Source organism: Ictalurus punctatus, chromosome 3 (genome assembly GCF_001660625.3).
Source record: "Ictalurus punctatus breed USDA103 chromosome 3, Coco_2.0, whole genome shotgun sequence".
Lineage (NCBI taxonomy): Eukaryota > Metazoa > Chordata > Actinopteri > Siluriformes > Ictaluridae > Ictalurus > Ictalurus punctatus.
The window spans coordinates 32165416-32183830 of record NC_030418.2 but is presented as its reverse complement, the minus strand read 5'-3'; the positions used below and the strand labels follow the sequence as shown (position 1 = coordinate 32183830).

General features: G+C 37.8%; 1 protein-coding gene across 2 annotated transcripts; it reads right to left on the bottom strand.

Moving 5' to 3' along the window:
• Positions 1–2057: 2057 nt before the first annotated feature.
• On the bottom strand, positions 2058–4679 carry pou4f2 (POU class 4 homeobox 2). 2 transcript variants are annotated; one of them, XM_053678980.1, is made up of 3 exons: positions 4223–4679; positions 4059–4087; positions 2058–3705 (listed from the first exon to the last, which is right to left on the bottom strand). In XM_053678980.1, the coding sequence occupies exons 1-3, from the start codon at positions 4328–4330 to the stop codon at positions 2619–2621; spliced, it is 1224 nt and encodes a 407-aa protein (XP_053534955.1). In that variant the 5' UTR covers positions 4331–4679; the 3' UTR covers positions 2058–2618. The 2 variants fall into 2 exon arrangements, with proteins under 2 accessions (XP_053534955.1, XP_017318782.1); XM_017463293.3 differs by having other exon boundaries at positions 2058–3695; positions 4055–4679.
• Between the last annotated feature and the right edge of the window lie 13736 nt (positions 4680–18415).

Below are 18415 nucleotides of genomic sequence, written 5' to 3'. Positions count from 1 at the left end.
GTTGGTCAAAAAAAAAAAACATTCCATGAATGTTTATATTTCCTATATTATGCTCAAAAGATGTGATGATTACAAGGAATTTGGATATTAGAATGGACTAATCACAGTACTAACATATACTAACCACAGCTCAAGGGTGTACTAGCTATCATGATTTTTTTTTTTTTTTTTTAAGTACGGGGGGTATAAGGTATTATGTGTATAAAGTATTCCAGGTGCTGTCCACGGTCCTGAAAACAATCCCACGACAGTGATGACACTCCAGTCCCATTTTTTTCTTTCATTCTTTTTTCCTTTTTTCATTTTTTTTTCCTTCTTTTTTTTTTTTTTTTTTTTTTTTGTTAAATCGTGCTAGGCTTCAAAGGCCGCCCGTCAGTCGGTGGTGGAAGACTGAGAAATGCACAGACTGTGGATTAAAATGGAGACCCGTCCCCCCCCTCTTTCCTTTTTTTCCCCCCTTTTTTTCTGGCGGGCTGACATCTGGCAGCGCTCGTGCTCTAGGGACCTCCCCTCAGATCTCTATAGGCTCCATCATTAGACTCTAATAGAATATCAGCATTCACTCTCAGCTAAAGCAGCAAGTTGGCCTTAAGCAAAGTCGTTCTGAGGAAAAAGAAATATACGTATCAAATGCATGTTATAGCTTTTAAATTACCGCGAACAATACCCACGTGAGATACCTTTTCTCGCCCCCCACAAACAACTTCCTGTGTAAAGACGTGGATACAAAAGGCAGGAGGGGGATTAAGCAATAATCCACTCGACATATTTGCGATACTCAGATAAATAAATTTCCACAAGCAATGTTAGCATTTAGCATATATATATATATATATATATATATATATATATATATATATATATATATATATATATATATATATATATATATGATAAAGGAAGCCACTGAGAACTAAAATAAAATGTTAAAATGTTTGTTCTTTAATGAAATACAGGTAAATTATTCAGTTATTAAACGATAACTTAAAATATACATGGATGTAATACTAAAATCAATTTTTAAAAAAAAGATAAATAAAAATAAATAAACTGGACAAGTAAACCTAAAGCAACAGACATCACAGAGAGAAGTTTGACCGCAGCTAAAACAGCAATACAGCAAATACGGATAATATCTCATGTGATCGACTCAATGATTTATTTACATTTTACACGTATATTTTCCATGGAACGGATCTTTTTTTTTTTTTTTCTTTTTTTTTTTTTTTTTTTTTCGTTATTTTTCCCCATAACGAAAACATTTACCAAACACGGTGAATGTAACAAGCCATGATTTCATCATGATACGCGTCCATTTTGTACAAATAAATTACCAAAGAACATACAACATAACGTTAATTCAAATAGGGGAAAGAATAATAAATCATATCTCTCTCAATTGTGCCGTTTGTCAGTGGAAAAAAACGAAAAATACTACTACTAATAATAATAATAATAAATAAAGTGGCTTATTTTAAGCAGCCCAAACCCCCCGCCTCCCCATCTTGTAGAGACCACGCTTTTTTTTTACTCAGAATATGATTTTCTCAAGGAAAAAAAAAGACGAGGAGGGAATCCCAATAAATATGTAATGAAGTAAACATTACCTCACATGATAAATAGTTCATAAGAAACTAGAGCGCAGGCGTATTGCAGCTGAGATTTGGTTCACACAAATCCACATGGTTGGCACACAGTTTAACCTTTTATTCCTTCAGTATCCATTGCCTCAGCTACATTTAATCAGCCTAAAAGTTCAGGTTCAATTTATTATTTTTTTTTTTTCCTTTTTTTTTATTTATTTTTTTTTTTTTTAATTTTTTTATTTTACGCACTAAATATTTAGCGAGAAATACAAAACTATTTATTCTTTGATTAGGACTGTGATGAGTATTGAAATCGAGGAGGTGGATTTAAAAAAAAAATTAATTTTTAAAATTCGTTAAATCAACCATCCACTAGAAATTGTATTGCATTTGATCACCATATAATAATAATAATAATAATAATAATAATAATAATAATAATAATCCGTCATGGTGTGTTTGATATTTTTATGGCATTGACAAATTGCTCCAGAAAAACAAACGCAAATAATCCAAACAATTTCAACCTCTTCAATTTCACATTCATCCTTAAGTCTAATGTTATCACTCATATAATTGATATAAAAAAAGTCTTATTTGTGGATATTTGTCCTCTTTTTGACGCAACGTTCTCATTCATTACTATTTAATATATTTACCGTCCATCCTTAGCTCTTCTACACGGAAATTGCCCGAAAAACAATTTGATTGAGGCTTTGGAGAGTCACACTCATCTGAAATTATGACCATGTTAAATATCAAAAGGGGAAAAACAAGGTCTTACTTGGTCCGGTCCTTTAAAAATGCCTCCACATCCGCTTTTGTCGTGACAGTGATTTTGGTGTTTTCAGTCAGAGTGACAGTCTGCTTCAGTGCACGAGTCATGAATGATTCAGGGGAAAATTAAAAATAAAAATAAAAAGATGTGAGGATAAGAAATGTTATACAAACAGTTCGTGAAGTCTTTTAAAAGAGTGAAACTTTATTCTTTTTTTTTTCTTTTCTTTTCTTTTTTCTTTTTTTTTTTTCTTTTTACACGCACGCGGAGTATTTCATGCGTTTTTGTTTCTGCCTCTGGTTGCAGAACCAGACGCGCACTACGTTCTTTTTGAGGTCCAGCTTTTCAGCAATGGCGGCGATTTTTTCGGACGAGGGCCGAGGCTGGATGGCGAAGTAGGCCTCGAGAGAGCGCTTCTCGGGCGCCGCGATGGACGTGCGCTTCCGCTTCTTCTCGGCGCCGTTGAAGAGCTCGGGCTTGCTGAGCTTCTCGCGGTGCGACTTCTCGGCCTCGTCGAGCCACGCCTGGAGAATGGGCTTGAGCGCGATCATGTTGTTGTGCGACAGTGTGAGCGACTCGAAGCGGCAGATTGTGCTCTGGCTGAGCGAGCCCACGCCTGGGATCTTGAGGTTGGCGAGCGCCGCGCCCACGTCCGCCTGCGTTACGCCGAGCTTGATGCGCCGCTGCTTGAAGCGCTCGGCGAACGCTTCCAGGTCACGCGGATCGGCGTCCACGTCGCTCGGGCAGCCCAGGTGGTGAGCAGACGGGAGTGCGTGGGCGTGCGCGTGGGCGTGGGCGTGCGCGTGGGCGTGAGCGTGCGCCGCCGCCGCCGCCGCCATGTTGATGGCTGCCTGGTGCATGGGGTGGTTCACGCCGGCCATGTGGGCCGCTGGTGTGGACACCACCGAGCCGTCCATGGCTGCACCAGCGAGCGCCAGGCCAGGGCTGAGGTGTTCGAGGAGCTCCCCTTCCAGCGCTTGGTGAGACTGAGGGTGGTGGTGGTGATGGTGATGATGGTGGTGGTGGTGGCCTCCGTTGCCTCCTCCGCCCAGCGCAGACGGGTGAGAGATTGGCACGGACGAAGAGGACGTCGAGGACGAGGACGTCGAGGAGGTGCACGGCAACGCGTTCATGGCGTGGTATGTCGCGTCCGGCTTAAAGGGGCTGTGGTGAGGTGGAGGGTGAGACTGGTGAGGATGCGGAGGGTGGTGAGGGTGGTGGTGGTGCTGCTGGTGTTGGTGGTGACTTTTGGTCTGTGAGACGATGTCCACCGCCGCCAGAGCTTCGGCGCGGGCCAGTAGACTCTCATCCAAGCCGCCGAATATGTTGCTCTGCAATTGCAAAGAGAAAAAAAATGGAGGGCGTACATATAACTGTCAGCAAGGATGGAGGGAGGGGGGCGGATTCGCACACCACTCTGAGATTTTAACAACATTTCCAGCATGTTAAAAAAGAAAATCCTACAAGACACATGCAGCATCCCAAGTCATAAAAATTAATACACACAAAAAAAGGCAAACAGGACTGAATGTATGCATAAAGTTAAGACGGGAGGAGGGTGAGAAATGAAGGTGCTGGACTGATTTGCTCCGGAGAAGACATGAAAAAAACATGAATAATAAAATAGAGGGAAAGAATGTGCTGCCAAATTGTGGTTTTTAAGCTGTGGTTATCAAGTGAAGTTACATACCGGTGGGGTCGGGAGACCCGCTCGGCGCATTGCCTCCGAGCTCACGCTGCTGCTGATGCTGGTGCTGATGATGCTGCTGTGCCGAGAGGACGAGCAGGACGACGGGTGCGAGTCCGAAGTCAAAGTGGAGGACGAGGTCGATGAGGCTGAAGAAGACGAAGAAGTCGCAGTAGAAGAAGAATGCAAGGATGAGTACTTGGGCTCTGGTAAAGAGGTGTGAGGCATTACGAACGCCTGCTTGCTACTGCTGTTCACAGACATCATCATCATCATCATCACAACTCGTCCGAGCAAAAAAAAAAAAAAAAAATCAAAGTTCCCACCCTTACAAAAAGAAGTTAAGACTCCTCCTTCTTCGATTTATAGAGTTCGGAAGTCTCAAGTCGCGTCGAAAAGGAGCAGAGGAAGAAGAGGAGGATAAGAATGATGATGTGCAAAGTCTCTAGATGGCACATCTATGATGGCCTCACTGATCCGAGGAAAAAAAACATCCACTCGGTCGCAAAAGGACGAGAATTAAAACACTGTACCCGATAGAAGCGAGTCGGAAATGACGAAAAGATCAAATTGGATCGGATTTGCGTCTTTTAGTGAGCAATGCGTTGCGCAGAAATGGGGGTAAAAATTTCCTCCCTGGCTATAAAAAACATGATTTTTACGTGTACATATAAGCTTGTTTTTTTTTTTTTTTGTTTTTTTTTTTTTTTTTTTTGCGAGTGTGGAATTTGTCTCTGGTAAGTTTCTCCTTATCTCTCGTAAACAATTTCTTTAAAGAGAAGCGAAGATTAAAAAAAAAAAAAAAAAAAAAAAAAAAAGTTTATTCTTTGTCCTCTTGTTGGTGTAAAATCTCCAAATCCCGCTGTGCAGAAATAACGTGACTCTCTTATCCGGCTGCACGCGACGCTTTCGGTGTTGGATTTGATGATGAGACACTCGGAGCTCCGGTAATGCTGCAGGGACCCGAGCTGCCTCTGCACTAAGGAGAAGGAGGGCAGGATCTCTCTCTCTCTCTCTCTCTCTCTCTCTCTCTCTCCATCCCTCCCTCCCTCTATACTCCCCCCAACTCTCTCTCTCTCTCTCTCTCTCTCTCTCTCTCTCTCTCTCTCTCTCTCTCTCTCTCTCTACCTGCTTGAATATCCTGTCATGCGTTATCGGGGACTCTGCGCATGGGCAGCACCTTTGTTGTTGTTCTTTCCAGTTATGTGATGCAACCAAAAATAATGCAGAAATGTATTTATAATGGATAGCTTTATTACATTAGTAATTTAAAAAAAAAAATCTACTCTGGAAAATTATCAACAATGCGAATTTTGTGGACAAGAAGAAAAAAAAAAAAAAAAAAAAAAAAAAAAAAGGCCAGTCAACAAACTAAATCAGTGCATTCTCTTTCTCTTTCTCTTTATGTCTCTATAGCTCTCTCCCTCTCTCTCTCTCTATCTCTCTCACTCTCTATTAAATGTAATTTTCCCCCATTACGGGAATATTAAATACGTAGCCGATGTCACGAGACTATAGTCTACCGCTAAGCGTTTATTATTATTATTATTATTATTATTATTATTATTATTATTATTATTATTATTATTAATCTCCGGGAAAAAAAGTGGATTATTTTAAAATACTCTTCAGGATTTAATTGCCAACCCAGCACAATTGTCGCAGCGGGCTATTATCATATCTCCGTGCTAATTAGACTACTTCATCAATGATATAATTAAAAACCTTTAATCATGTTTTAATTAGCCGGGCTTGTCTGATTTGTTTAATCTCGCCGGGTCTATTGGATAGGCTAATTAATATCAGGCGACGATTGAAGATGATATACATGTTAAAAAAAAAAAAAAAAAAAAAAAAAAAAATTGTTATTAAGAGAAGGCGTAATAAAATAAAAAATAATGACCAAATTCTTCAATCTTTAGTTTGGTTTGGTAGTCATCGTTAAATAAATGAATGAATGAATGAATGAATGAATAAATAAATAAATAAATAAATAAATAAATAGATAAATAAGAGAGAGAGAGAGAGAGAGAGAGAGAGAGAGAGAAACTTTTTCAAGGTTTGCATGATGTTTCCTGTTCGCATTCTGTCTTCATGTCATAAATGAACAGTATAAAAGGTCAAATCATTGAGGATACAGAGAGTGAGTGAAAGAGAGAGAGAGAGACTTAAGGTGTCATTTTTTGTTTGGTTGTTTATAGAAATTGATTTGATTTATTTTTTTTAATAGCCTACATGCAGTATATAAATGTACACAAAGGAAAATATTTTCTGTTAGACTAATTCCCAATGAATGCACTCTGAGTGCATATGAAATGAACTGCAGCCACGGACGCCGATTTATTTATTTGGAGCAAAACCCTCCTGCGTCTAAAAAAATATATTTTTTTTTCTAAGCGGAAGCTTACTGAAATGACGCAGATGATATGTGTTAATATGTCAGTGCAGCAAATTGATCTGAAATTTGCGTTTTGAGAAAATTTGCCCACTGTCCCAGGAGACAGCGGCAGAGCTGATGTGTGAAAGTGTAAAGCATTCGTTTTAATAGTTTACCATTAAGAAGAAATAAAAATCAAACCCAATCAGGAGGGCTATAGGTCCTGGTTTAAAAACAACAACAAACAAACAAACAAACAAACAAAAACCCATAATGCGTCAAAAAAACCTCACAACTTTAAATGAATACCCTATTTAGTATGAAAGTATGCGGATTTGATTTGATTTGATTTATTAATTAATTAATTAATTTATTTATTTACTAATACTAAGAATACAATTCACCAAAAGCAGAATTATGCCAAAGCCTCATTTAATATTAATACTATGCTACAAAAAAATATAAAATAAATAAAAATAAAATAAATAAATACTACTAATAATTAAAGCCTATATAATTTCATTCAGCCTGTATGACGTTATTGTGTGTGTGTGTGTGGGGGGGGGCGTGTCCGGTTGCCTAGGCGACCACAGGCACGATATCCACACGCATACGTCATAGTCTAGTTGAGTAACTTTTACTGCGGAGTGAATTTTCTCTATTGATTGTATTGCTGTTATTTGAAAATGGGATTTAATAGATAGATAGATAGATAGATAGATAGATAGATAGATAGATAGATATGGAATTTCTATGCTCTGGAAGTGACATATCAGTTTTTTAGGGCCTCAGCTCGGACAGCCACCACTGTTCTGGAGACCTCAAGTGCTCCAATCAATGTCCACCTTCCAGATAGTGAAAGACTTGATCTATGATGAAACTTTAACGAAATCATTTATATTTCACCACCCTTCCAAATCGGCGTATGAAATTTTCATCGACGACGCACCGTGCAAAAGTGTATTCGAAGTCGAATTAATCAATAGGGCTTCAGCTCCAGAGCGATAGACTCTGAGCAGTGGCATGAACTTACTCTGTACAGCCTTAATATACTGTACATTTACACAAACTGTAGACCGGGTGTTTGAGTATATAGTGGATGCAGTAAAATTAAGCATAGTACACAACGTTTCCAGAGAAAGGAGATGTTTGGGATAAAAGTCCTCCATCAGCTGTGAGACTGTAGGAGACAAAACTGTTATTTGGATTGGATGAAATTCAAAACAGAAATCAGCACAGATATGTTGCATATACGCATACCTACGTTCCCTCCTTTTTTTTTTGCTCCCATCTCTGTTCTTCTTTTCCCTCCTCTTCATTTTTCCCCCTTATATCTGTCTTTCTATGACGGTTTCATTATATATCATCAGACAGGTGAGCTTGGAAGTATTTCCCTCTCTTTTCCAAAAAAAAAACCCAAAAAAACCCACCAATCCAAAAACATGTAGTTTCAAACTAATAAGTGCACTTTTGTTTCCTCACTAAGAAAAGAAAAACACACACACACAAACACACACACACACACACACACACACACACACACACACACACACACACACACACACACACACACAGAGGGATTCTAAGTATAAATAGGGCTCGGCAGAGCTTTTTGTTTTTACTACACATAAATAACAACGCAAAAGGAAAATGGCAAAATGGCAAGCTGAAACAGGGACGAGAGACGTGAGCGGAGAGGAAAAATAACAGCTCCGGTTGATGTACAGTAGCTCAGGTGACTTGTTTGCTTTCTTTGACGCACATCAGAATCAAGGTAGAGCGCCGCGCCACTTGTGTGCTTTACACAAAAGACATTTTCAAGAGCGTCCCTCAGGAGCAGGGCTACGGTAACAATCCCAATTATACCCGGACCACCAGAGACAGCTGGTTTAATACACACCGCTCCTTTGTAAGGTAACACAGACATGTTTTGAGAAAATGGAGACAAAGGATGCAACAGAGAGAAGGGAAGAAACTGAGAGACTCGGTGAATGTGCATGTGTGTGTGTGAGAGAGAGAGAGAGAGAGAGCAACAGTGAGAGTGTATATATGAGAAAGACAGTGTAGGTGTGTATGTACTGTATTTATGCATGCGAGAGTGAGATACACAGAGCGGGAGAGGCTGTCAGACTGTGTATGACTTGTCTGAGACTGTGTGTCATACAGAGAAAAAGATTGTGTGTGTCAGCATGAGAGAAAAAGAGGGTCAGGGAGGGAGGCAGACAGTGTGTGACTGTGTGTGTGAGTGTGGATGAGAGAGCAAGAGAGAGAGCGAGAGAGAGAGCGAGAGAGAGAGAGAGAGAGAGAGAGAAGGAGGGAGGGAGGGATAGAGGACAAGATTGACACTCTCTCCAGATTGCTTTCAGTGGTTTTATTTGCAGCATTCTCTCTTTATCTCCTCACACCTCTTTACACAAGTGTGTGTGAGGTCAGCGCTCAGAAAGAGACGAGCCAGTGACACAGCAGAGGACTGGCTGAGCTCCCCTCGCTCTCTTTCAATGCTCTCTCTTCTCATTCCTACAACACTTCCAGATCAGTACACAGATCATGCCCCAGTTATAACGCTGAATTAAGCTGGATAGCTTTGGATAAATGGATTGGCAACAAAAAAGTGAAAACAGAAATCAGTGTTAAATAAGATTACAACAGCATGGATACTATAATCAAGGCTTATAGAACAAATAAGAAGTTCTAGACAGGTAAAACGCCAAGTTTAAAAAAAAAAATATATATATATATATATATATATATATATATATATATATATATATATATATATATATATATATATTATTTTTTACATTTGTTCTTAAACGTGAATTATTTTTGCCGAGTGTGTTCCTCTGTCTCGACTGTAATTGTTTTATAAAAGTAACACTGAGTTTCTATCATGATACATAATTGATTTTTTTTTAGCCCTCACTTATTATTCTTATTATTCAGGAATCATTTCCAGGGATCATTCAAGAAAAATATGACTCATGCCAAATCTAGATGACGTTCAGAATCTACACTTAAAATCGGCCCATAAACCTTTCAGGATACAAACACTTGTCACGGTGGTGTTGTCATGGAAGTTGTTTTTAAACCTACATAATGTGCCATAATGTGATGTTTTGAGTCTACTTGAGTGTACTGTTGTTTGTACTTTAAAGAATGTACTTCACGCTTCATAACCTCTAGCTTGGACTACAGTAACATGTTACAATATGCGTTGTCCTGCTGCCTCATGAAGTAAAGTCTGGTGTATCTTGCTGATCTTCTGAAGCAGTATAGCCCCCAAAAGCATTTCTCCTAAACAGGGAAATAATGTTTAGAAGTGATCTATAACTCATAAGGTGGTTTAAATGCTATAAATGAGTGTGGATTACCTGGGCTATTTCTAGTTCTGTGGGTTGTTTTTAGTTTATTTCACAGCATTTTCGTGTTGTACTAATTTTCACGCATTTATTAACTATTATTAATGATTGCTGATTGTTATATTAATGGGCATAATTGATACATTTTTTAACCTCATAATTTATGTATGTAAATTTAGTATGCAAACCTTAGAGGATCCACAATGAAATAAGATCTGAATAAATCAATCAATTAACAAACAAACAAACAATAACAATAACAACAACAACAACAATAATAACAATAACAAAAATATACATTATTATTATTATTATTATTATTATTTTAATTATTATTATTATTATTATTATTATTATTATTATTATTATTATTATTATTATTATTATATGTCTGCACAAAGTCCGTTTCTTGAATAGATTATTTAGGAAGTGTAATCTGGTAAATCCAGAACCCTTAAAATGTCTTTTTTTTTCTTCAGTTTTCTTTCTGGGGGAACCATTAAAGGTTCTGTATAGAACCTTAAATCAGAGTGTTACATAACTCTTTGCTGTTGGACAACTGTTTTATTTGGCTTAATTGGTTTCATTGATCTTCTTTTTAAAATAATTTTAAAAGTACAGAAATAAAGAAACACATGCCTTACTGAGTGCTTTGCTCACTGCCAAACTGAGCCACACAATAATTTCTTACATGCAGTCAGTATGGAAAAGATCACTGTGGTTTGTGCTGTTATAAAAAAATGATCAATGATGGTGTGGTGTGATACAGTGTAACACTAAGCAAAGTTTGTCTTAGCACACTGAAGTTGATTATTTTCCAATAACAGTATGTCCTGGACTGTTTTATTCTTTTTATCAATTAATAGTCAGGTTCAATGTTGTGGAATGTCTGTAAGCCTAAATTCATGTAATACTTAATCCACACAAAAAGTAAGTGATGGTGAGTACATAGGTTTTTATAATCAAGTCATGTGATCCAGCTACGTTCAGATCTAGATAGTTCATTGCAAGCAACACTGGTGACCCATTCTTATTTTTCGATCCTATTATTGCCAGAAAAACATTGAAAATACACACGTTGATGTAATATGGTGAACCTTGCACAGGGTCTGATAATCGGGGGGGTTGTGGGTGCACCAGGAGGTCAGCCAAGCAAATAACGTGCTACCAATTTTCCCATGATACCGCAGTGCCCGTGGCCCCCTGAAAGCGAGGGCTTGAGACTTCAGCCACACCAGGACTCCCCAGGCCAGAGCACAAGAAGGTCAATCCTCATAATGATGTCACATACCTCTAGGTCCTCCAAATCAATATAGCTTAGACGGCCCACAATGCACCTGCCACTGTCTCAAATAAGGCACCGGTAAAGCAAAGCCACTGAAGTGGCCCCTGTGCTGACAATATGAAATATATCAACTTCGCTTTTGGCGTTTGGTTTAATTGTAAATTCAGGAAATTCACACCTGCCAATATTGTGGTCACCACCCCACGTCTGATAAAGCAGCAGGCGAACAGAGAAATGTGTACAAACACAGATTGGGTGGGTATTTGTGTAGAGTTGTGTAATTTAAAACGAATAGGAAGATTCTAAATAAATTGAATATTGTGTTATCTTAACACATATGATATCGCTGCCCAATGCTGTCACAGGAAAATAATCAGTGACACAAAGCAGAGTTACAATTATTACCTCAAAGCTGATTATTTTCCTGTACCAGTACATACTGAAATGCAACCTGTTTTATTAATTAAAGAACTGTATGTCATTCTTATTTTTTATCCATTTATAGTTACATATAATTAATGTTGTTCAATGTTATCACTTTTGTTATAGCTGCTGTAAACATTCACTCTGCATAACATCCACTAGAGTGGACATTAATTCTTCCTTTGAACGCATGCAGTCCACTGGTGTGGACATTTCAATAACTTTTTTTTTTTTTTTTTTTAAATGTATGGGAATGTATAATGAAGGTAAATTATTTATTTATTTATTTATTATTATTATTATTTTTTTTATGCATAAACAAGAGTAAAAACACCCAGAGAAAACATCCTTGATCAGGATTTCACAATTCATTTGATTAATTTTGTGAAATGTATGTGAACGCTGTGCACTGAAAAGCAATGATGAAGCAATGAAAAGAAATTAAAGAAAATAAAAATAAACAAAGCACAGAGCTCTGTCAAAAGTCACTTGTCTCCCAAATCTTACATCACACACAAACACACACACATACACACCCACCCACCCACACACACACACACACTGGGTTTTACCACAACAGCACTAATAAGTGTACTAGTGGTACTGCTAGGTTAGTGCTAGTACTGTATATGCTAGAATACACTATACTATACTATACTATACTTTATATATCGTGTGCTGTAGTAACGTATCGCATAGTATAGTGTAGTATAATATAGTATAGTATACTATGCTATGCTATACTATACCACACTACACTATACTACATGTAATATATTATATTATACTACTACATTTATATATAATGTGGTATAGTATCATATAGCATAGTGTAGTATAGTATTGTATAGTATATGTAGTATATTGTAGTGTGATATAGTATTGTATAGCATAGTATAATGTAGTGTAGAATAGTGTGGTGTAGTGTAGTATAGTATAGCACTGTGTAGTATAGTGTGGTATAGTATAGTATAGTATAGTATAGAATAGTATAGTATAGTATAGTAAAGTGTGGTGTAGTATAGTTATGCACAGTGTAGTACAGTGTGGTGTAGTATAGTATAGTATAGCACAGTGCAGTGTAGTATTGTATAGCACAGTGTAGTATAGTGTGGTGTAGTATAGTAAAATATAGCACAGTGTAGTATACTGTAGTGTGGTATAGTATAGCACAGTGTAGTATAGTGTGGTGTAGTATAGTATAGTATAGCACAGTGCAGAGTAGTATAGTGTATCACAGTGTAGTGTAGTGTGGTGTGGTACAGTATAATATAGCAAAGTGTAGTATAGTATAGTGTGGTGTGGTATAGTATGGTATAGCACAGTGTCGTGTAATATAGTATGGCAAAGTGTAGTGTAGTATAGTACAATACAGTACATGCCGTATAGTGTAGTGTGGTATAGTATTATATAGCACAGTGTATTGTGGTATACTATAGTATTAGTATAGAGTAGTGTGGTATAGTATAGTACAGTGTAGTGTAGTATAGTATAGCACAGTATAGTGTAGTATAGTATAGTAAATGTAGTATAATGTAGTGTGGTATAGTATAGTATAGTTTAGCACAGTGTAGTGTGGTGTAGTATAGTATATGTAGTATAATGTAGTGTGGTATAGTATAGTATAGTATAGCACAGTGCAGTGGTGTTTTATAGTATATGTAGTATAGTGTAGTGTGGTATAGTATAGTATAGCACAGTGTAGTGTGGTGTAGTATAGTATAGTATAGTATAGCACAATGTAGTGTGGTGTAGTATAGTATATGTAGTATAGTGTAGTGTAGTATAGTACAATACATGTTATATAGTGTAGTGTGGTATGGTATAGTATAGCACAGTGTAGTGTGGTGTAGTATAGTACAATACATGTTGTATAGTGTAGTGTGGTATAGTATAGTAAATGTAGTATAGTGTAGTGTGGTATAGTATAGTATAGCACAGTGTACTGTAGTGTAGTGTGGTAAAGTATAGTATAGCACAGTGTAGTGTGGTATAGTATAGTACACATAGTATAGTGTAGTGTAGTATAGCATAGTATATGTGGTGAACTGTAGTGTGGTATAGTATAGTATAATACATGTAGTACAGTATAGTATACTATGCTATGCTATACTATAACACACTACACTATAACACATGTACTATACTGTACTATACCACGCTACATTTCACTACATATACTACGGTACACTACACTATACTAAACCATATCCAGGATACAATTTAATTTTTCATGGTACCACAACAGCACTAATAAAGATGGCAGTGAAATGCAAACAAATGATCTAGCAGATGATTTGTATTTTTATGTTTAGTTTTTATTTTCGGTTCTTATTTTTTCTATTACTTTCTAACAAATCGTTTGTATTTTTATGGGGTTTTCTTTTCAGTACTTATTTTTGCTGTAATTTTTCCTGTACTAACGGGGGCGGGGAAGTCTACATTTCTAAAATCAAATAGAAACAACACAGAACAATTAGAAGCCAAATAACCAAAAATAACAAAGTGTTCTGTTATTTGAGCATAGTTATTGATGCACATGATTTTCTGTATGTATTTGTGAACATATTGGTGTGAATTGGTTTGTTTTAGGTCTCTGTCTGGGACTGCAGCTGCTGAGTGAACATCTCAACCACCTTTCTCATTAGTCTGACTGTCCCAGGTGTTAATACAGGCCTATGGCTTGTCATGAGTTGTCTAATGGATGATGCTAATTGACCTCCTTTCTGCCTTTCTTCTATGCGAATGAAAAGCTTTTCCCGCCGTCCTCTCATGGAGCATGTCACCATCTGATCCGACAAATGAAAAAGCTCTCGCCTGTCACTCTGTCAGCACTCATCAACCTTAATGATCATTTCTCGCTTCATCCAATCACATGCCAAAACAAACCATTTAAACTTGCTCACATTTGTGTGCATGTGTGTAGCATGAATAGCTGAGCTGATGGTATCTGTACACTTTTTTCTCCCCTTTTTTTTTCCCCAGGTGTTCAGGAGGTTGTGATGCAAAATGCATACACAGAAATGATCACATCAGACCTTCTTCTTCTATTAGTTGCTTATGTTACTGACAATCTGCATTTACTTTATAAGATCAAGCCTATTCAAATCCCAAGGAGATTCTGTGATGGAGTTTTCCCTAAAGCCTGGCAGCATGAATTTCAGCATGCTAAAACGGTAGAATGAGTATCATTTTGAAACAGTCGCTTAATCTGAATCCTACAGTGATTTCCAGAAACTTGGCATGTGAATCTGTGACAAAGGTGATGTTCACAAATCACTGTTATTTGTTTTCTTCAAGAGCAACGTATCATTATCTTCCAAGCAATAGTAAACTTTTTTAATCCATGATAAATCGGAATAAATTTGAAAGAAAGAATTGTTTGGGGAAAAATTTGACCATTGGGTAAATTACACTTACCCAATAGTCTATGAGACCAATCTATGAAGCTAGCATGTAAGTCTATTTTAGCCATCATTACCACAAATACATGACCAATCTTATTTATATATTTGTTTCAGACAACAGTGATAAGCTAGAGAATCAGTTATCACTAAACTATTTTGTTAAATAGTCTTGGCTGAGTTTCCAAAAAGGCATAGCAGCACAAAAGATAGATGTTAAATGGTAAAGTGTGCATCACACTGAACTCGCTCTCTCTCTCTCTCTCTCTCTCTCTCTCTCTCTCTCTCTCTCTCTCTCTCTCTCTCTCCCAGTTAAGATGAACTCTGGGAAGCTCAGCCCTGAGTGGTCTATATCTATGGTTTATTCTGTGAAAATATTTTATACCACGCTCATGTTCTAGCTATAACATAAATGATGAAAAGAAGTAACATGTTTGGTGGACCACACATAGCTTTAAATGTATCTTTAAATGGATAAGAAGTAAAATGTATTGTTCTTTAATAAATAAAATAAAGTAATCATTGGCAAATTGAGTGGTATAAGATGAGTAAAGCATTTTGTGGTGTTATTGGAAAATAATCCATCTCCATGGTGGTAACAGTCAGTGTGTTTACATGGACAGCAATAATCCACCATTAACCCGATTAAGACGATACTCTGATTAAGAAACTACCATGTAAACAGCAGTTTTTAATTACCTTAATCCGATTAAGATCATACTCGATGTAAACAGAAATGGAATTAAGACGTGTGGAGTATTCCTGTTTTATTCGTATTATCGACGTGTATTACAGACATGTACACACCTTAATCACACTATTAACGTCGTGTGAGAGTTTTCACCACATTTCGCGACAGGACACGTACACACACGGCAGCGCTCAACCGTTTGACGGCAAACAAGAGAGCACGGCTGTGTCCCAAACCGCGTACTTGCCTACTATAATACTTGTATCTTGGCTACTATACAGTAAGTAAGTATGCGGTTTGAGACGCAGCCCATCTATTTGCCCATCAAGCAGTCGTCTATTTGCACGTATATCATGACAAATAATTAATCGCACTGAAAGTAAAAATAAAAACACCCAAAACTGTATACGGTACCATGACGAAGACCAACTGTATGTTACGTGAAATTCTGGAGGGGCGTCGGACGGCGTGGCGCGGTGACGTAATGACGCGTGCCGTTAATCTAATTACGTTTTATAGCACTTAAAACGGGTACATGAGAGGAGTATTCTAAAAGCGACTCATGTAAACACCTTAATCACATTATTATCTTACTCAGAGTAAGGCCAATAATTAGATTACTGCTGTCCATGTAAACGTCGTCAATAACTCTGATTCATGTTGGGCTACATCACACGACCTGGTCATTGAGCACTTTTCTATAACAGAACGTCCCAAGTGTTCCTTCCCCGCTTACTTATCATCCACCAACTTTCAGCTGTGTGACACTTTTTGGACTTTTGGACTCCTGTTGTGAAGCAAAACAGCTGAAATGACTGAGGAAAATAAAAAAAAAAGATCATTTTGATGATCTAAGATGGCTACCGACTGGTTTCTTTTGAAACATATCTAATGTGTGATGTGAAATGACGCGCAAGTTTGTTCATCGCACCAGCATGGCCAAGATGAATTGATGTTCATTAAACCCAATCCCACACATTCAGATCAAACCTGGCACTTTACCTGCTAACTTTGTGCACATAATTTATTCATGTACTTGCTGTACCTACACACTACTGACAAAAAAGAAAAACACCACACTCTGATCAAAGCAAAGTGTTCAGTAGGTTTGTTGGGGCCATGAAGCCTGAGTCTGTAAATCTAATGATCTTCAAACACTTCACTGTTGCAGCGGGAGCTTAGCACAGCATCCAGGTAAGTCCCCTCGTTTCGTCCCCTGGAGGAGGCTTAATTGTGCTTGGCTGCTGGGTGACAGGTATCAGGCCTCTCCTAAACACACACACACACACACACACACACACACACACACACACACACACACACACACACACACACACACACACACACACACACACAGAGGTACAAGAGCACTTCAGCCGCCATTATAAGCTCATTATTAGCATAATAATGCAGAAGTGCACTGCTGTGCTTGATGCTAACAATGCTATCACTCAAGTGAAAGAGGAAAGAACTAATAGTGTGGTAAGGGGGTGGCAGGAATAAGGGGTCAGATATGATGCATATGATGCCACATGGGAGAATTCCAGAGGAAGGAAAACATGACTCGTTGTCATTTCATTTAAGTTGTCGTTTTTATCCAGTATTAGTTAGCGTCATGATATAGATGTGTGTGTGTGTGTATGAATTATTATTTAATAACACTGAAATGTGAAGTGCGATTGCGTGTTCTGAACTGAAATATTAAAATTAAAATTCCTATTTTATTTTTAAACATATTTGATTTCCTTGTACACTGATCAGACATAACATTAAAACCACCGACGGGTGACGTGAATAACATCGATTATCTTGTTACAAAGGCAGCAAATGAACAGTCAATTCTCAAAGTTGATGTGGTGAAAGCAGGAAAAATGGGCAAGTGTGAGGATGTGAGCGACTTTAACAAGTGTCAAATTGTGATGGCTGGGCGACTGGGTCCCAAAATGGGATCACCAAAACGGCAGGACTTGCGGGGTGTTCCCGGTATGCAGTGGTTAGTACCTACCGAAAGTGCTCCAAGGAAGGATAACTGGTGAACTGGTGACAGACAGACCAAGTACACTCCTTCTTGGCAACATTATTCCTTAATGGCAGTGGTTTCTTTCAGCAGGATAATGCGCCCTGACACATTGCCAAATTGTTCAGGAATGGTTTGAGGAGCATGACAGAGAGTTCAAGGTGTTGACTCAGCCTCCAAATTCCCCAGATCTCAATCCGATCGATCATCTGTGAGATGTGTTGGACAAACAAGTCCGATCCATAGAGGCTCCACCACACAACTTACAGGACTTAAAGAATCTGCTCCTAACATCTTGGTGCCAGATACTACAGCACACCTTCAGAGGTCTTATGGAGTCCATGCCCATGGAGTGGTTTTCAGAGACCTACACAATATTAGGCAGGTGGTTTTAATGTTGTATCTGATTGGTGTACACACGGCATGTTTATGAAGTCAATTCAGTGCAAAAAAAAATAAAATAAAATAAAAGACATATTAGCATTAATAGGTCTTGAATACAGTCTAATTTATTCATTTCAACCGTCAATTCAATCTTCTTGTTCTATCGGCAGATTGTTTTAAGCATTTATATCTTGAAAGAAGAAAAATCATCTGCCAATATAATAAGATATAAATGTAACACTAGACTGATATTGATGTTTGATAATCATATGTTCAGTTTATTGTAATCGTATAACAGGAAATACTAGATAATTGTTTAAAACTATATTCAAGATGTTTCCACAGAATCAATGCTGAAAGAACTTTCCAAAATTTCCAACGTGGAATTCCCTGTTCAACATTCCTACTGAAAAGGCAGTAATTA